Below are 20,825 nucleotides of genomic sequence, written 5' to 3' on the forward strand. Positions count from 1 at the left end.
GGTGAGTTGACTTAAACTGTTTTCCATCTTTGTGCTTCGATAGGGAACGAGCTTATGGTTGTGGTGATTATAGTTCTTTAGTCGAATCTGTTGGTATTAAAGACACAAGGCAACCATGAAAGATGTGTGAAGAAAATCCTACTTTAAATGCAAGGTTAGTTTCTTACCCTCCCTTGAGAAATCCCAGGATTGTTTGAACCTATTCTACTGCCAGGTGGCTAGGTGCTCTTTCAGGACTGAATTATGCCTGTGTGGACAACTAACGCATTTGTACTAACAACTGAGTGCTCACAGGGCCCTACTTTCCAAATCAAAGGAGAAGATCCTGAAGAAAGTTATAACATGACTGGAGTGATCAAGGTGGTAATTTGCAAAGGTGATGTTGAAATAATGTTGTTAGTGTTATTATATGATGCATAGGCACTTGCTTTTATAAAGTATTGCATGAGGATTCAGCCGGCAGATTTTGAGAACAAGTGGTCATTACGGTGTGACACCTAGCTTGTCTAAATACCAAAGCCATTGTCCTCTTTTCAAGTTTAATTTCAGGTGTATCGTTTAGTAAACACAGTAATATGGATTTTTTTTTTCACACTTAAAAAGGGTGAACAAAATATATGAATTACTTTTTTTAGGAGAATTACTGAAGTTTGGATTGCTATCTTGATACTATAAACCTGCAATAAGTGGCAATGTCAAGGGTTCCCACCCCACCTCCTCCTGGGGAGATGTCCAGTGGACCTGTGGCTGAAAGCTGGTGTTACACACAGGTAATCTATATAAATTCCAATGGCTTTATTTTCTAGTTGTAATTTTAAAAAAAAGAAGACCAAACAAAACCAAAATTAGAAATACTGAGTTGTGCTGACAGTCTAACTAGTTCTCATAGTTAATGCTTGATACGTAATTGTATGTTATTGACATTTCCTACATCTTTTGTTCAGGTTAAAGTAGTAAAATTTTCCTACATGTGGACCATTAATAACTTCAGTTTTTGCCGAGAAGAAATGGGTGAAGTTTTAAAGAGTTCTACCTTTTCATCAGGGCCAAATGACAAAATGAAGTGGTAAGGTCTTTATTCTAGCAACTGCTTTGGTTTTTTGTTTGGGTTTTTTCTACTTGCAAAAGTTGCAAAGTTAAAGTGCAAATAAATATTAAAAGTCGTACATTTCTTGAAGTTTTACTATAGGTACGGATTGGTTCTAATTTCAAAATTTCAACATTCATAAGGGAAACACTTGTTTCGGTAGCATATATCATCGTATCTTATAAAAATATTTCTGAATTTATTCTGGGTATGATTTAAAAATGTACAATTTCTGCATTTCTTTCAGGTGCCTGAGAGTGAATCCAAAGGGATTAGACGATGAAAGCAAAGACTACCTGTCATTATATTTGCTTTTAGTCAGTTGTCCAAAAAGTGAAGTCAGAGCAAAATTCAAATTTTCCCTGCTGAATGCTAAAAGAGAAGAAACAAAAGCAATGGGTAAGGGAATCTTAATGTATTGCATGTGGATTTGTAAGAACATCCCAAAGAAAATCAGAGTTGTAATTTTTTTTCAGTTAAGAACAGAATTTAATATTGAGATAAACCTGTAAATACCTTTTTTCATATCCTTTTAGAAATTTAATTAAAAACCTTGTTCATGTTTCACACATTTCTGATCACTAAGCTATGTTAATTCTGTCCTGAACGGTATAAATTACTACGCGTTACTAACTGCTGTCACTCCAGATTCTTGTCACTCAGCTTTTCTAGCAGATTATTCTTGCTTCCTGTTAGTAGGGGTGTATTTGCTTGTTTCTAGCTACGGTGGAAGTAAGTGTTTGATTTCCATTGTTAATTAGGAGAAGCATGCATGGTTGTTTTTTTTATACACTCCTTTACAACGTTTTGGTCTACTTCATCTGATTTACACTGTAATCAGTTTAAAAACATGAGCCACGTACCCAAGGGTTTAGAAGACTTTGAAATAATTAGTGATTTGATTTAATTGCCTTCTTGATATGAAAAATGCATGGCTCTTAGTTTCAAACTTACAAGCACAGCCTTCATTGGAAACACTTTTTGGGAAAGCTGGAATTCTGATGAAAACGTGTAATTTAATGCTGGTCTGCACCGAGTTTGTGCTGTTGCTAGTCTTGTATATGAAGAATCTGTCTACTTTTCTTCCCTCATCCTACTCCAGGACTTAAGAGATCTTGTAGGCTGTGTGTTGTTGCAAGTTCTGAATTTCTTGGAAAAATCTATAGTTCTCCAGTACCCATACTCAAAGTTCATGCTACTTTTTCCTTATGTAACTAGGCCCACTTGTAATCTTCAAAGTAAATCCACAAAACTGAGTTCAGAATTAAAAATTAAACGGTTGGACTTTTTGGAAGGAAAGTAAATGTATATATTTCACTCTATTTATCATCTTCCTATGGAGTTGGTTGCTTCAATCCCTGCAAGACTCCTGGTCCTGGAGCTTACATGTATAAAAGTGTAGCTTTGTTCATTTGGTGGATCATGGCTTTTGGCTTGAGTCAGTCTGCCGGTCCAGTAGTGGATTGGTGTATGTAATTAAATGAAACTGCAGTGTGTGCATCGAAAAATATTTTGAGATAGTAATAGAATTACAGAATTGTTGAGGTTGCAAGGGACCTCTGGAGGTTGTCTAGACCAAACCCCCTGCTGAAAGCAGGGTCAGCTAGAGCAGTTTGCTTGGGACCTGTCATGCTTTGAGTATCTCCAAGGATGGAGACTCCACAACTTATCTGGGCAACCAGTTCTAGTGTTTAACTAGATATTGCTGGTCTTTTTTTGCCTTGAGGGTTCATTGCTGGCTCTTGTTCGTTTGTTGTCCACCAGGACCCCAGTCACTGGTCACCTATTTCTTCCTGATCAGTGAATTTGTAGCAGACACTGAGCACAACATTGCTCACATTGGCCTGCCCTGTTATCCTGACCCATAAAATCTCAGCTGGCTCATCATCCATCGCAAGGCAGAGCTCCACGCATTCCTCTCATGTGAAGGGCAGCTCCCTTGCCTCACCTTCCTGGCCTAGCCTCCCTAAAGAGCCAGTACCTGTCCGCTACAGCACTCCTGTCGCGTGAGCTATCCCACCATGTCTCTGAGGCCAAGGAGATCGTAGCCCTGCAACTGTGCCCAGACCTCTAATTCCTCCTCTTTCTTCCCCGTGCTGTGTACGTGAGTTTACGGGCACTTCAGAGAGGCACTCAGTTGTGCTCATTTCCCAGGAAATGTATGAGGGCTTTCTTCATAATGCTGTCCTAAATGAGGGACACGCAACGTAGAATGGAAGGATTTTGAGAATCTGAAGATTGTATGCCAAGTGGTACTTTAAATGCTAAAAATCACAAGGTGCTGAAACCCAAAAACCCTCTCAGTAGCTGTGTCTTCAGTTTCTGCAGTAGTAGCTATCCTGTATTTGGCACTACAGGAATTATAAACATCTTTTAATTTTGGAAAATTACCAACAGAAATCTTATTTCTTGGACTTTCCAGCCATTTACCATCTGCTTCTGGAGATGCTCTGTTTTCATTTATACAGTATAATGATGCCCGACTGTAGATGTCCTTTGTAAATTGATAATTCATGCATAGACTGCTGCTTCAAGTGATGAAGCTGTGTATAAAATAGGTAATGAACTAACATTTTAACTTGATTAGAAAGAAGAAAAATACATTTACACTTTTATGTGGTTTTATTTTTGTAGTTTTGTGTACTTAAATTGCTACTGATCATTTAATTTCAGAGGGTTAACACTGGTTCTTGCTGATAACAGTAAAAGCTACCAAGTTAACTGTAGTGTAGAGAAGTCACTTTCCTGATGTCTTTATTTTGGATGTTGTAGAAGAATGCTGTCTATCTATATAATTAGCAAATCTGATGGATTAAAAAAAAAAACCCTCTCATAGCTATGGCTAAAAGGTAAATATAAATAATATCTTTTTATGACCAAAGAAATAGTTTGTTACTTGAAAGCTATTATTTCTGTTTTGATTTTAATGCTTGTACTGTATTTCAAAATAATTTCAGCCTGTGAAGCAAGATTTTTTCATTTCAGGAAGAAGTCAAAACAGATTGTTATGACAACTGCAGAAATGTTGTCAGAATGCATTTGTGTTGACAAATTCATTGTAATGGTACTTCCCTGTGAACAGTTTCTGTTTTGATGCATTGGCGTTCTTAAATATTAACTGGAAAACTCCTCTCTTGCTGGATGGTGCCTAAGATAACATCTAGGGAGATGATATGGTTTGAATTGCAAATTCTGCTCTAAGTTCTATCAAAAGTTCTGCAAAAAGTTCTATCAAGTGTTTTATAAAATAACACTATTACAACATTAAAAAAAGTTTTAATCAGTTGTGGGTTTCCTAAAAATGTGACACATAGAATCCAAATGTGTTAAATCGATTCATTTTTGGATTAACACTTAGCCTTAATACAGAAGGTGTAGGTGTTATTGTTTGTTAATACTTTTATTTAATTTGCCTTATTTGTACATAACTGTTTTTATCAGAAAGCCAAAGAGCGTATCGATTTGTGCAAGGCAAGGACTGGGGTTTTAAGAAATTTATCCGAAGAGATTTTTTACTAGATGAAGCTAATGGTCTTCTACCAGATGACAAGCTTACATTGTTTTGTGAGGTGGGTATAGTTTAAGTGGTAAGCTTTTAAATGAAATATTTTCTGCTCTAATAAATAGAGGTTTATGTTGATTTAAACAGTAATACGCTATAAAAGTTGATTTCTGTAAACTATAAATAAGGTACACATTTACTTGCTTTGTCTGCATCGTATTTTCTTTTTTGATACACGTACACTGAAGTGTAGAATAAGTCTGAATTGAGCACTTGTAAACTGTTGGTGGTCTTCATGAACCTGCCAGGATAACATTAGAATCGACTATAGAATTATTTATGCAAAAGGTGACTGATAATGTGCTGTCTGTAGAAGTAGTACTTTACTGAGGTCACTTTTACTTAAAGAAGTTGTATTTGGGATTATAGGATTATTTTTCACTGGATAAGCAAAAGGAAATGTCTGCATGCTGGGATGCATTATTAAAAAAAATCAAACTGTCAGAATCTGTATTCCTGTGATGTCATAATTGATGGCTTTAACCAATGAACAGGTCTTTCAAGTAAATTAAACGTTACATTTTGTTTTCTGAACAAGTGCAAGTATCCTGTAGAAGGACTGCTTAATACTGAGAATTAAATTTATACCACAGCTCTTGATATTAACTTCATGGTGTATTATGGGTCACTTTTATAATATCAGTTATGTTGGTAACCTAAATTATCATATTAAAATCCAGTAAAATGCTTACTCAGTGTTAAAAATGGAAACTGGGGAAAGTTGCAATGTAAGTACAGTGTATGTTAAATATACATTGGCCAGTTATCTTTGCTGCCATAAAGTGATTAGTGGCTTAGGAGGATGATAGATGCTCTAACTGCTAATAAGTTTGCTTTGATCTGTGTATTTACAGGAAATGTGTAAAATTGTCTTGGCAAGATTACATTTTAATTATGTGTCATTATGCTGTGTAGGAAGAATAATTGAAATGTGGCCCCTGAGACTAGATATTGCAAATATAGTGCATCTTATTTTCACTTAGACAAGTTAAATTAGCTGCCTGATAAATTTGTTATGAATACAATTATTTGGGTGATAAAAGCAAATGTAACAAGTGTTTTATGGTTCTGTAAAGATACTTTTGAGTATTTTCTCATTTTAAGTTTTCCTGGTAATGGATACTTTGATGTAAATGAACAGCTTTTAAAAATAGTGTTTTGTTTTGGAAATAGGTCACTATCTAATTTTAGAGATAAAGTTTGTTTAAAAAAAAAATTGAACAAATACTGAATTTTCCAGAGAGAAATAGTTATTTAAATTTTTATGCTAATCTTTAAATATAACTGTTTGCCTACAAAACTTCTTGATGTTTTAATGTGAGTGGCTTTTGTGAAGAGTTTGACCTACCCTGATTATAAATGCTGAAGGAAGCACAACATTTAGTTGTGCACGGTGAGCATGTTAAAGTAACTTCTGGGTTTTTTTCAGGCTAAACCAAAAAAAATTGGAAATCCAAATATTTTTAAGATTTGTTTATTCGGATGTGTTCTTCTAGCTCTTCAGCTGTCATTAGAAATAATAGGTGGTGTTTGAAGGACCTGTTTCTGTAGACAAGCCTGAAGTTTTTGTCCTTTTAAAACTTAACTGTAAGTTCTAATTTCTGTGTTTGCCTTCCTACTTGTATCCTAGTTGGAAGACTGACTTACCGCTTCTTAAAACTATATTGCACTTGGCTTGATAAAACTTACCAGATATAGCAGGTATTTAGTAAAGGTCACTGAGTACCAACTGTGCTGGTTGGCTCTTCTTTTCTCCCTGTTGGGTTGCAGAAGGATTATTTGGTATTCCTTCTGTGTTGCCGAACGTTCTTATGATCAGCTGGATATGTCCTTGGATTGGAAACTGAAGGGTTGTTAAGTAAAATACTTCGCAAAGTCTGGTGTTGGCACTGGCAAGTGACCTATTGATTAAATACAACTTCATAATTTTATTTTTTTTTAAGCAAATGATCTGTTTCACGCAGTTCTCACTTTCCATATAATCCGAAATTACTCAAGCCTTGCAAGTATTTTCATTTGCTAATAGAATAGTAAATTCTCTTTAGGGGTGTTTTTCCTAGTGAGTGCTTTCACAGATCTCTTGCCTAGTTTAGGTTGAGAGAGTAGTCTAGGGTATCACTCACGTCATCTTTGCTATTAGATCACCACAGATTCAAAACCAAGAAAATTATACGCATTATCCATGTTAACTGTCATCTCACACACAGAACTTGAACAAGTCCGAGTTTATACATTTTTATATACCCTTACACATGAGGGTATGCAATGCAAACAGGACCTGTGCCCCAAAGTATGCATGCCATGCAAAAGCTGCATGTTGGGTAGCTTCCTAAGAAGTAAAGTCAGGCCTTGTAGAGCACCTGGAAGTCCCAGCTAGGTTGCTACTGCTCTTTGAGATAGGTTGTTCGCTATTTGTTCTAGCATCTCCCCATCGTCCTGCAGTTTAGTGAAGAAGTACCTTCACTCGTGCGAGTGACTTGTATAAACACAACTCTAAGGTGCCTGAAGCAAGCATTTGGTATCAGGTGTTGAGACAATCATAAAACAGTCACTTTTAGCCTAAGATGAGTTTTCAATAGTTATGTGCGATTGACTTGATTGGATTTCGGCTTGATTTAAATAAATAATAAAAAAAAAAAAGAGAAAGAACTTGATTTTAAGCACGCCATCTGGACAAGTGAGATATAGAATATCAGACCCCCGTGAGTGTTTGTATTTAGGATCTTTAAAAGTTGTTGCAACCTATAGACAATACATGCGAGGCCATTCAGATGTAGGAGAGTTGAATTAAAATTTTGCTCAGGTTGTATCTTGAAAGAATGGGTCGTAGCAAATTGTTGTGTTGCACAACTATCAATATATATTAGAAACCATTCTAAAATAGCAGAAGCTTGGAACATCAGAGATCAGTTTAAGTACATATAAAGAACGTGTAGATGACCTTCCTAGGCACTGTCTATAGCTAACAAGAGGAGGCTGTGCAGACAACTCGGATCATGAACTTTGAGTCAAGTCTCTGGAGAAGCAGAACTCTCCTTTGGCAACAGAAGACTAGCTTTGCTAAGCTTAAGCTCCGTTTGTGTGTATGTATATCTCCTGAAATCACTCTGTGCGTATGAAAACTGTGAAATAGAGTACGCAATAGCTCTATAGATCTTTCAACGTTATAAATGTATAGTCTTACTGTGAAAGCAGAATTTTGCAGTGCTTTGGGGTATTTTTTTTTTCCTTTTAAAAGGTGGAAGAATATAAAGGAATTTCTTATAATCACGAGGGGGTATGGGATGAAACAGGGAATTAGGCAATGATTCAAATCCCCAAGCTGCTGTCTTAATTGGATCATCCTCCTCTTCTGATCTGGAGTTTGGTTTGCAGTGCTCTGACTTTCTGCGAAGCTTAGCTGTGCTATTTTTGCTTTATGCCAGATTAATTCCAGATGCTGTGCCTGTGGAAATCAAACAAAGCACTGATCTTAACAGTATCAGCGTTTTCTCTTAATATATAATCCTAATTTTCTCTATTTGGGAGATGCAATGATCAAGATCTTGTAGTATGACTCTCTTCTTCTTCACGAAGGTTTTATTCTCAGGCGTGTGCTCTCAGGCAACAGAAGTAAAACCTGCTGAGCTCTTCTGTTTCCCAACATACTGATTAAAAGGGCTTAGTATGTAAAGATATTTGAAAAAAGCAAGTAAGAATGCTACTGTCCTGTTTACTTCTTATGTGGAAGACTTAAACAAGGGGAATAATGGCAATATATTCACTTCAGATGCACATATTTCACAGTTTTCTTAACATACAAAAATGACATCCTGTGAGCATGCATTTCACTATTACATCTTATATTGCATTGACTTATATTTCTAAAATAATGGCTTTTAATCTTGTTTGGAAGACAATCACTTGTGATTCCTGCCTCAGCTGGGCACAGTAAAATGAAGCAATGAAGGAGCTATGTTACTTGCTCTTAGTTTGCATTATCACGTTGCAGGTTAAGTATGAACTTACTGTAATTAAAATTAGGAATGTCATACTATTCAAAATTTCTATGGATTATTCTTAATGAAACTTTTCTGTGACCTTGTGATCCTGATGATCTGTTTAGAATTTTATATTGTATATGTTTTACTTAAATGCGTGAAGAGTGTTGAACTGTTAATTTATCTCTGAAGTAGTGTTAACTTTGTTTTGATCCCACTGGTTTCCCAAGAACTATATCTGTCCTTGACTTATTTACTTTGGCATTTGTCAGGTGGCATGTGGTATTGTGCTCTTTCTTTTTGTTTTGGTTGGATAAATACACGATATTAGAGTCTCTAAGTAAAGCCCTATTTGTTTTATGTTACTTAAAAGTAAACTGTAAAGCATTGGTTTACGGTACCGGCCTAATGCCAGAAACAGCACTGTTTTTTGCTTTGCTTTGGAATTGCTGAAATTCTAGCAATAGGTACTGTAATTTCATTATTATTGGCATTCAGTTATGAAGGAGTTGTCTTGCTGTGATTTTCTGTTAGGTAAGCGTGGTCCAAGACTCAGTAAATATATCAGGACAGTCTAATACAAACACTTTGAAGGTACCTGAATGTCGACTAGCAGAAGATTTAGGGAATCTCTGGGAAACAACAAGATTTACAGATTGCAGTTTTTATGTAGGAGGACAAGAATTCAAAGCTCATAAATCTGTCCTTGCAGGTACTTTCTATTTTTGTATTGCTATTATTTTGTAATTAAAATCGCTAAAAGTTTAAAATCTGATTATATTTAATATTCACTCTTCTCGCTACAGCACGATCTCCAGTTTTTAATGCAATGTTTGAACATGAAATGGAGGAAAGCAAAAAGGTAAGCCTTACTGACAACTTCACACGTAAATATGTGCACCTTGTGAAAAAGGGAGAAGTTGCAGAAAACTTGAAGTATTGCAAGTTGAGGAAGATGAGTACTGCATGATGCTGCATGAGTGGAGAAGCTACTACTCCTGAACGCTTTCCCGGAGAATTCTGCGGGAGTTTCTTTGCATAGAAAGAGCAGGTAGGGCTGACTGTGGAGAGGTTCTGGAGGATTTGTTCTTTCAAATACTTTTCAAATACCCTAGATCAGTTTTTTTTTTTTTAACTTTAGCTACTGATGTAATTGACCTAGTAATCTCTGCCCCTTTTTGCTTCAGTTTATACCTTCACAGAAGCCGAGTGACTTGACTAAGGTTTTGCTATAGTATATTAAAACATTTTATATGGTAGCTAGGACACAAAGAAACAACAGGTGAATTATGACTCAAATTAAGCCCTGAGGCAGCGAAGCACTCCTTTTCATTCAGTTTCTGCTGGCACTTGACCTGTTTAAGTGTTTTGGATGGATAGTTACTTAATCAGTGCAGAGAGCTGCTTCTGCTTTTATGCACTTGATATCTCCCACAGCGAGGAGTTGTTTGTGTCTTTCACAAAGAAGAATATCTAAAATGGGTTGGTTGTAGGCAAGGAACTGATAAGCTTACTGAAGGTTTGTAATAGATGATGGTCACTTAGTCTTGGAGGCTGCAATGGTGCCACTCGTGGGGACAAATACATCAGATTAATATGGTGCTGTAGTACAACTGAGTTTCACAAACACGGCATCTTTCTTCCCTGCACTTCTCCAATCTGGAAACGTTCACAGGTAGAATTGGAATATTGGAAGCATTTTATTGGGATTTCTGGACTGAAAGAAACCCAGACGTGTCCCAGCTTCAGTAATGTGCCATGTTGGGGCCCTTCGCCTTCATGTTAGCGGTAAATCTCCAGTGCAGCCCTACTTCTAAATGCTGTATATGGTCAGTGGATAGGAAACCAGAACGTGTACATCTCGTGCTGATAGCCTGTGATTTTTGTACCCCATTCAAAAGTCTGGTGCTTCTACATATTTGACATGATTTCCTACTTCGTTAGTTGCTTATAGGGGATACTATTAGAGGATGGGGTCAAGCATGCAACACCACAGACTTATTAGGAAGACCTTTAGCTACATGATGTCAATTAGATTTGCTTTGTTTGCTTTTTGGATTCTGAGAATCAAACGTAGGCTGTGTTGACTCAATTTAAGTTGAGCCAAAAATGGCTCACTTTGTTCTGTCTGCTGCTCTGATTTCTATTATTCCAAGCACATCATTGTAGGGTTGGAAACTCAGCAGCGCTTTTAAATATTCCTGAAACCGTGCCTTGATTTTTATGTACAGTCTGTGCAGTAGTCTCCAGTCTTAGACATTTCGAGAACAAAGTTGCAATTACTTTTTATTGCCTAAGCTTTTCCAACTGATTTCTACCTGACTTTAAGAGCTACTGATTTTAATTACTTTCTGCTTAATATTGTGGAATGTTAACTTAAATTTGTAAGGATTTTGTATGATGGATGGCAAATGAAAACTTGTGGCATGCATGCAGATGATATTTGATATGCTCACGTTAAAGTTGTAGCTAAATTCCAGAGGCTTTTATTGATTTTTCTTCTTTACCAGAATCGTGTAGAAATCAATGATGTAGACCCTGAAGTTTTTAAAGAAATGATGAGATTCATTTACACAGGAAAAGCACCAAACCTTGAAAAAATGGCTGACAATTTGTTGGCAGCTGCAGACAAAGTAAGTAATTGACTCCTGAGTTCTCAAACCTGATGTTTGCTTGTGGAATGTTCTTCTAAAAAAAAAAAAATATCTTTTTTTCAGATTGATACGTATTTTGATTTTTTAAAATACGCACAACAGATCTCATCAGAAATGGAGAAAGATGGGAAAGAATAGGCTTTTCTTAGCAGTAGAAGGCCGATAAATCTTTATTGACCAGAAGTGTTTCAGATATTAATTATATTTACTATCAAAATTTTTTTAGAAATTGGGGACCATTAATATGATTTAGAAAACCGGTCTTGAATAAAATGTATCCTAGATCTTTGTATTCTTGAAGACGATTTATACAAGTGTTTGAATTAACTGTGCTCCCCAAAAGTACTGCTACTTCAGAACTTTCATTTTTTTTGTCCTCCCTACAAACGTAATAGTTCTAATCAGTCATCTCTTCTTTATTGGGATCTTGTATTCTCTTTAAATTGTCGCTCTGTGAAATACTTTTTCTACTATGATTTTTGAGATGAGGGGACTTAGCACAGCAATTAAGGTGAGATTATTCCCCTTCATATAATAATTTACAGTTTTCTAACTTTTTAAAAACTTGACCCAATACCTTGTTTTTTCTTCACTGCTTTACAGCTTGAGTTGAAATTTTAGTTAACTGTGTGTCCTCTGAAGATAGCTGTCTTTCCCTGAGGAGGCTTAAGTAGTTTGCAATCCAGAAAATACTCACTTTAGTGTGTGTAATCTGAAACTTTTTCACTCTCAGCTGAGAGTATGGCAATTTCTTAAACTACCTTTGCAATTTCCGAATTGGTTATGCAATCATATCCATAAAACATTAGTGGTGAAAACTGCCTGTTCTCATAGTCAATCCTAACAGAAGTCACTTAAGATAATAAAAGTCATCCCAGTATAATTTCAAGAAACAATTTTTTTTCTTTCTGGCAACTCCATGTGTTCTGTTTTTTTCAAGATCTCTTGACCTGGCACTGCCCTGGCTTTGGTGACTTACCAGTCTTATTCTTTTTGCCTCTCATTGCCAGCATCTCATCTTCCAAAACTGATAAACTGATTGTGTTTTGTCAAGTTTCAGTACGCCCAAGTGGGAAGGTGAAATTGTGGTGTTTTATGAATGCTGGCTTTTATTTAGGGCATAATTGATAGATGCAGAGAGTATTATAAGGTACAGTTGTATGATTGTCTGCAATAGCAGGAAATAATAACGGTGAGCTAGGAGGTCCCAATAGCTTTTTGTAACAGTTAAAAACTGCTAGAAACTTTCTGCTATTCCTTCTGAATGTGAAATAATTTAAAAATGAGTGTTCTGCATATTACCAAAGGCATTACACTGCTGTATTACCTGGGTAGGTACGGATTTGTTACAATAGATGTTTATTTACTCTAAACAGAGGTATCCTGAGGAGTAGTATAGTAATAAAATGGAAGTAAAAACGCATAGGTCTAGAAACATAGAAGTTAGCCCAATAATTTGACTTTTAGTCAATGTTGTTTCTTCATTGCATAGAACAGTTGCTAATACAAATGTATGAGTGGCGACTTGAATATATGCCGCTTACGCATCTAAAATTCTTTTCCGACTTAAACTGTATCTGAAGGGTGCTAAACTAAATGGGATGGGTAAGATCTCAGTAGAAATGTATACAGATGAATGAAACCTGTTCAGACTATGACTTCCTTCAAAAAAGAAGCCCAGTTTATTCATGTAAAATAGAGTATGGGAATGTCATTATTTTACATCAATTTTCTGGTAGGCTGTGTCAAAGGTATGGAAGAAATTAAGAAATTCAGAGATAGGGTTGGGGGTAAACTTGGAACGAGCTAGTTTAAAACAGGCTAATGTATTTTCCCTTGGACAGTTTCATGAAACTTTCCATCGTATAATTTCTTGCCCCTTGCTTTGAGATGTAAACCTGTCTAATGACGACTTTGATAAAAGAGCCCATGTCTGTTCCTTGCTCTCCTCCCTTACCAACCTGAAGGAAAACGAAAACTTCCAAATGAGTTATTTTTGTTGTTTTAATAAAAGTTCTCCCAGTAAAGCATTTGATCGGTTTGTGTCAAACCTAATGCATGTCTTACCATTTGAGGACTCCTCGATGCAGTGTATTGAATTTTGAATTACTTGTTTGGAAGCGGTTTGATCTTAAGCTTGGGAGGCACCAAGCATTTTCATGACTAGAGCTATCTTAAAGACTGTACAGATAATGGTAGAAAGAATGAGTTTGAAGAATGATTAGTGTAGTTTTTTCTTTTATCAGTATGCACTGGAACGGCTGAAGGTCATGTGTGAGGAAGCACTCTGTAGTAACCTCTCGGTAGAAAATGTTGCTGACATTCTTATCCTCGCAGATTTGCACAGCGCTGAACAGTTAAAAGCACAAGCAATAGACTTTATTAACAGGCAAGTAATATTTATGGTACTTTAAATATATTTGTATTTATGCTTTGTGTACCTTTTCAATATTAGCACAGTTCTTTCTTACAGGTGCAGTGTTCTTAGACAACTTGGGTGTAAAGATGGGAAAAACTGGAATAGCAAGTAAGTTTCCCTGCCTCACGATGTTCTGTACAAACACTGCTAAATAGACTGCAAACCTTAAGAACTTTTGCTTCATTGCCACACTACTGAGGCCAGTCACTGACTGTAAGTAAAGTAGGATTCAGCAGATGCTACCCCAGTTATGACTGTGACTTCCCCTTTAAATGATAAGGAGAGTTAACTGCCCTCCAGTGTGAGATCGTAACAATAGCTGGTTTTCATTCCTCTCCTAGGGACATATCAGTGCTATGAGACGGTGGCAGCAGCCACCACAAGAGAAAGGAAGCCATTCTCTTGACTCATGAGGTTTGTGCCTGGAGGAGTGGCAACCCCAGTGTGGTTTCAAGACTTGCCTAGGTCAATCGGAGCCTGCAGTGTGGCCTGAGCCTGCAGTCTTTCCAAAGAAAGGAGGGCAGTTGCTCTTTTTGCCTTCGGCGACATGTTTGTGCACCTTCCCACATGCCAGCCCTAATACTCTTAAGGCCACAAAACTAGTCAGTCAGGTCCCTCTGATCTGGCTGACTCTGTAAGTGCTCATGCCTACACTGGAAATAGGTTGAGAATACGTGGCTCAGACTGTAGGACTGATTGCAGCGTATACTTAAAACAGCACAAGTGAATCATGGAATAGAAGACAGCCAGCTTCAGAATAGCCAGTGGTAGGCTGAAACAGTAAAAGGACAGCAGAGGACTTATTTCTTACCGTCAGAATCTCCAGAGAAGTTAAAAGCTGTGTTGTACCAGTTGCTTTAAAATTAGTGTTTCTCCTTTTTTAAAAAAAGTATCTTCACAGGCCTAATGATTGGGCCTTATGTGGAAAAGGAAGGGGGTGGTAGAAGGGAAATAGTAAAATACCAGTAGAAAAACTAATAAAGTCAGAATACATAACAATGTAAACTAGTTGATGTGTTCCTTCTCAAGTGATTTGGAACTTAGCTGAATTCTGTCTTGGATAATTGCTAGTAAAGATGCTGGTCGTCTTTGCTTCAAATAAAGCAACTACAATAAATCAGGGAAGTAATGTGAGAGGGCCAGGCTTAATTTACTGACTCTGGGCACCAGGGAGTCTGAACTTTGATATTGTTTCTCAAGGCACCTACCTTTACTGACTCGCAGCAGAAGATTAAAGGCTTGCATTAGAAATCTGCAAAAGGTTTCTGAGAGATCATATAGTGTAGAGGTCAGCTGCCAACTTTATGCTTGACAGTGTTCCTGAAACAGTATGAGGGTGCTCATGAAAGGCTTTTGAAAACGCAGGGCAATGGGAACTTGGGATTGATGCATAAGCTGTTGGTTCCAAATTACAAATTTGTCCTGTGTCAGTGTGGCATGCATCCCAACCAGTGTAATATTCTTCATGTGCAGAGTGAGTTTTATGCTTTTGGTTTATATTATTTCACAAAAAAGTAAATACACACATTGGGTAAATACGTTGTTTTTAATCTCCTGGATGTCAACGTGATACTTGCTGAAATCTGTTGTTGCTTCTGTATTAGTTAAAAATCGACAGTGGCCACTGAAAGCCATTCTGAACGTAGTCCACGATCTTGTACTGAAGAAAGAGTGAATATTCTCAAGCATGCTTCGCTGGTACTCAAACTGTGAGCTCCCAGCGAAGGGTTCTGTAGTCAGCCAGCTAATCTGTCTTCATGGTTTTTTCTAGTACATGAACTACATCATTTTTGCTGCAGTTTCAGCTGATTCATCCTGTCATCCTTCTCTCTCCCCAAATTGAGCATGCCCTTCTATGTAATGAGATTATCATGTCTTCCCTTGCTTTTCTTCTCTACACTAGACCTCATTTTCTTCTAGTTTGCCTCTTATTTTCATTGTTTTTCCTGAGCAATTTCAAGGCGGTTATCTTACACGGTGCCCAGTATTGGACACAGCTCTCCTCCAGCTGAGGTCTTGCTGGTGCTGAGTGGAGTGAAATAAGTACCCTATGTCCTACATGTGATGATATTAATATACCCAAACTACAATTTGCTGCTGCTTGCCAATGGTATCGTTACTGGCATTCATGAAGTTTGTCTCATAATTCTCAACTGCTCTCCTGCAGTAGTTCTGCCTTGCCTGCTCTTCTCCACTGTGCATTTGTGCATTTGGTTTGTAAAATTGTGTGACTATTCTTAATACTTCTGTTTTCAGCCAAGCAACAGACATAATGGAAACAGCAGGCTGGAAGTCCATGATCCACTCCCACCCTCACTTAGTAGCAGAGGCCTTTCGCGCACTAGCATCTGCACAGTGTCCACAGTTTGGCATTCCACGCAAACGGCTAAAACAGTCATGAAATCTTCCATGAACTTTAGAGAAATTGAATTGACTCTACTCCTCCATGTCCAGAGGTGTTTTCACAAACCATAACAAAGAGTTTTTGTTATCCTTGTCCACAGAACAGAAGCTGAAAAAGCCTATTGTTTGCTTTTCAGATGGATAATTTATGGTTTAATCCTCAGCTTTAAATTAGACTGATTAATTCACTGAAAGGCCTTAAATTATCTTCAATGACTCTCTAGTCCATATAGTCTAATGTATCTTGATTTTTTTATTATTATTTTTTAATGTGCCTTGTCTTTTTGACTAGGCTCTGCAGGATTGCACTAGCTCCATAATGCAGTAAAGTTGATAACTGAAGATTAATTTTTGAAAGGGATCTTCCATTATTTTCAGAAGAGAAAAAAAAAAGAATTATAGTTTGGTCCTGTGCTAACTGGAAGGTTTTAACTAGCCTCTCATTAAAAGCGCTTGAACCAGAGGCACGTAATGTACCCTAGACAAGTGCTAAATATAGGGAGAGCCTGTTTACCTTCAGCGAATGCCTACAGGCTATTTATGGCAATATACTGCTTTGAACATAATTTATTTTTCATTGTGGGGGCAAATATGCAATGGTTTGGCCCAAAAATGTATTTTCATTACAGTTTGTAATGCTTATTGTGTGTGTGTCAAAGCTATCCAAATGGTAAAAAGAAACACAGAATAAACCTCTTGCTTGTGTTTCTTTACGGTCCATCATTAGTTTACATTTAATGCAGAACTGAACGAGAGGTGAAGAGTTCAATGTGAAAACAGAATAGTATTGTATACGGAAAAAACATATCCCACGTGTATGGTTACATAGAAAAGTAAAGGATGCATAGAATGACCAAATGTAAATTGAAGAAATGGGCCAAATGGATTCTGAATATGCACTTTTAATGTGTAACTTTTGTATGTTGTGTGGTACATATATATTTTGCTTTTGATGAATTAATGAGGTACAGCTAATTGTGGCTTAACTTTTTGGATACATTTTAAGATGCCCACAGCCACATGGGATTTAGTTTTGTTAGAAAAGAAAGGCATGTCTTTTTAAGACTCAACTGAAGGTGGCTATTGCAAGCTTTCATATTTAAGTAACAGAATATTTTTCGCTTATTTGGAAAAGGCATGTGAATGGTAAAATTTGGAAGGGATTTTTCCCGTCTTGACGTATGTGCACAGCTTCCATTGACACCTAAGGGGGTTGCATACACATCAAGAGGAATATTTCCCTGAAATGTCAGATGGTATTTGCAAGCAGAGACTTGCTCAGTCTTGCATTTCAGTTATTGTACTAGCATTGTGGATGGTATTGAAATTCTGCATAATGTGAAAAGGATGAAACATTTGTAAACTGCTTGTCATGGGCCAGTTCTTTATGATATGAACCTTAGCTTTAATACCAACATCCTCGGTGTTTGATAGCTTTGTTTACAATTGGGAGGAAAAGTCTGCGGTAGTGCACACTCTAAATGTTTCCTGAGTTATTGCATTGAGTTTACTGTAATAGTGATAATATGCTATATTTCTTTTTTGGGAAGACTTGGGTTTAGCAGTGGGGAATGGGAGGAGATCTCGCCTAATTTATAAATACACTTGCGTAAAGGTTTTAGTTTGCCTATGAAAAAAAAAAAGTTATGCGGGGAGGAGAGAGGAAGAATTTCAGATTGTTTACAATCTTAAAATCTATCTCCATCCTCCTTTCACTGAGATTCATTTGAATTGCTCCGAACGAAATTTTTAGAGGAAAGAGTATATAGTTTTATACTTTGGCATTTAGTAAACCATTAGCAAAGGTAAATTGGAAAAAATGCCCGGTCCAATTCTGAGGAAGAAATTAACCTCTAAACATGCATTTTCTTCTTACCTTCTAACTAAATCTTTATGACGGATAAAGTGTAAAATCAGAAACTTTAATAGTACGTAAGGCATCAAATTATATATTTAGAGATTTATCCTTTTATCAATTTTTAAATATTTATCTCAAATAAGGTCTCATAAGCATTCTTCACAATCAAACCTAAAGGCAGTTGTTCCCTCCAAAATAGTGATGTTTTTGCTGCACTGTGTAATGCGTTAGGACTATATATCCTCATACTCATCACTGGTAAAACTTGCAGCTCTAACATACAAAGTGACTTGAATATTTAATGCTGTAACGACTGTCCAGTTCAGCTTGTTCTAAAGTAACAACGTACAGTAATCTAATGGAAAGCTTAAGGACTCTTATGAAGACTCTCTTTTTTTTTTTTTTGGAAGCTTAATACACTTTGTACCAAAAAATGTCAGACACTGTGCTGTAATATTATCGTAGAGTGTCCACTTTGCAAGTCAGGCAGTGTGTACCATACATTACACTAACAGGAAAAAAAACCCCACGTGATAATTGATCTGTTTAGATTTGATTTTATTTATTATGTATGTTTTCAAGTTTTGTCAGCTCTTAAGAAAAAGGTAAAACAGTTGCTGTATTCTTAAGTGAGTGCGCTAATTATTCACCTCTTCTCTAATTAACTACATGCAGTGTTCTCACTGGAGCAGGGCAGCTGGTAGTTACAACCTTCTCCTTCGGATTCAGTAGCTTGTTTTTCTTCCCCACATCTCAAGAGCTTGCCCTTCAAAACCTCAGTTGTCAGTTCTAAGTGCAGCAGATACAAAACTATCTGATACAATGGACAGTTTTTTCAGGCTGAACTCTTAGGGGTTTTTTCTTAGTTTTATATACAGATTAGGAATAAAATGTATGAAGGTGCCATGTTTTGGCTTGCCAACACTACTCCCTCAGATACATGTGAACCACCGCTTCCACACTTTTCTGGGGAGAACCCTGCATGTGTCCTCTGTGTGCGTGTGTGTATGACTGTGCGGTGTTTTTTGTCAAGAATGACTTTCTAAAACTAAGGACTCAATTTGCTGTTAAAATGCTATTATGTATTATATATATTTTTTTCCATTTGAACCTCTCCTAAGGAGATGCTTTGGGTGGAAGATGCTTCAATAAATAATCCTTATTTCCTAGTCCATTTACTGCATGCAGAAGTATGAACACATTGTGCCTTTTTTAGGAAACTGTTGTGACGAAGGGAAGATTTAACAGGATACGAGATCTTTCTAAAAGGTATTTTTAAAGGTGAAGGAGAATGCTATTTGATACACGACTGAGACAGAAAAGTTACAAATTGCCCCTTTGAGCTCTGTTGCATGTTGATTCTTGCTTCCTAAATCCAGTTTCACTGAGGTAGAAACAACACAAAAAAGTGAAGTATTACAGATACAAGTTGAGTAATGGTATATTTTTGTGAAAATGTGAAAATATTTGCTGTTACAAGATAAGTGTGTGTCAAAACGTGATAATCATGGACACAAAGTTAGTTTTACAAGTTGCTCTAGTTCTGATGTTTTTCTAAACATTGAGTATTTAGTATAAAATTCACCTTTGCACAGAAGGTCAGTAGAAGACCTACGTGGAGATTATCTTCCTTTTAAATCCTCACGGAAAGGTTTCTCCCTTGGGAGAATAAAATGATGTGCAGTATTTGAAACTGTGTTTCATAAAAGACAGTGAATTGCAATTGTGAGGAATTGCTACCTGAAATATTGTTGCATTTCGTTGAATTTTACAGTTGGTTAAAATTCCTAAGCTTAATGGATTTATTTTTTTGTAATTGACAAATGGAATGTTAACTGTCCTCTTTGTCTGGTGTTGATAGCATATTGAGTGCAGAGCTTAGCTCCTTAGCTAGCAAGACACTGACTTAGTCTCATAACTTGGCTTCTGCTTACAGTAAATGGACTACGTTTGTAAAGGGAATTCACTATTTCGAGTGTTTGGCAAGGAACTTCACTGTATTTGTAACCTGGTTTTTGAAGGCTTAAGATCAACGAGTCCTATTTTAGAAATTAAACCAGTGAAATGACTTAGACCTGTTTTGGGGTGGAAATGATTAAAAGAATTCAGATATGTAAACAGTTGTATCAAACCATCCGGCCTTTTTTTATCAGCTGATGTTAATGGTGAAATACTTTTTGTACCTTGTTGCTGAAAATATTTTTGCGTTTCAGCACATCAAGTTACAATAAAGTTGTTACTTATACAGAATGTGTCTGCGTGGCTTGTGTTTGCTTTTTTTCCTGTATGTGTTCACAAAGGCTACCTTTACTTCTCTCCTTCGAGAAGGGTATTTTACCAGCGCTGTCCGTCAGTCTAGTGTAAAATACACTGCTGACTTAGTTATTTTTCCATTTTGACACTTTCAAATAGCTTAGAGCTCCAAACGGCTTATGACTTGCCTACCTGAGAAATGACTGCCTTTACACAGGCTCTGTCAGAGCCGATGCTCGTTGGGAAGAAGAGTTGATCCTGTGGTAATGAAGATGGGCTTCATGGTTTTGAAGAGATTTGGTTTCTTTTGTCCACCTACCGTCGAAAACAGTCTTCCCCCCCCCATCCCCATCAAGGAGTAGGCTTGTAACGACCACATACATACAACAGGAATGTTGCTTGCATTCGTTACGGGAGAAGTGGTACGTGAGAAGAATCTATGTGGGTAGTTCATGGTGTTTAATATGTTTATAGATATTTTGCAAAGATACGTAGGACTGTTGATACGCTGCTCTGTGTGTTTGACTTCGGACGCACTGAACTCCGGAAAACAACGATGTCAAGGTAAGTTACTTTATAAAGAGTGACGCGGGCCATTTGAACACACAC

General features: G+C 36.9%; 1 protein-coding gene across 3 annotated transcripts in view; it reads left to right on the plus strand.

Moving 5' to 3' along the window:
* The first annotated feature begins 635 nt into the window (after positions 1-635).
* Positions 636-20,825, plus strand: part of SPOPL (speckle-type POZ protein-like) — a 60,568-nt gene continuing 40,378 nt past the window's right edge. Inside the window, exons 1-10 of one of the 3 annotated variants that reach the window (XM_009318941.1) lie at positions 636-770; positions 945-1,066; positions 1,335-1,486; positions 4,529-4,656; positions 9,164-9,341; positions 9,436-9,491; positions 11,140-11,262; positions 13,530-13,672; positions 13,757-13,810; positions 15,959-20,203. In XM_009318941.1, the coding sequence (XP_009317216.1) occupies positions 693-770; positions 945-1,066; positions 1,335-1,486; positions 4,529-4,656; positions 9,164-9,341; positions 9,436-9,491; positions 11,140-11,262; positions 13,530-13,672; positions 13,757-13,810; positions 15,959-16,103 (1,179 nt within the window). In that variant the 5' untranslated portion in view covers positions 636-692 and the 3' untranslated portion in view covers positions 16,104-20,203. Of the gene's footprint in view, positions 771-944; positions 1,067-1,334; positions 1,487-4,528; positions 4,657-9,163; positions 9,342-9,435; positions 9,492-11,139; positions 11,263-13,529; positions 13,673-13,756; positions 13,811-14,043; positions 15,311-15,958; positions 20,204-20,825 lie in introns of those variants that run through there. The other 2 variants (XM_009318942.1, XM_009318940.1) reach the window with 2 other exon arrangements.

Source organism: Pygoscelis adeliae, unplaced genomic scaffold (assembly GCF_000699105.1).
Source record: "Pygoscelis adeliae isolate BGI_AS28 unplaced genomic scaffold, ASM69910v1 Scaffold222, whole genome shotgun sequence".
In the NCBI taxonomy this organism is placed as follows: domain Eukaryota; kingdom Metazoa; phylum Chordata; class Aves; order Sphenisciformes; family Spheniscidae; genus Pygoscelis; species Pygoscelis adeliae.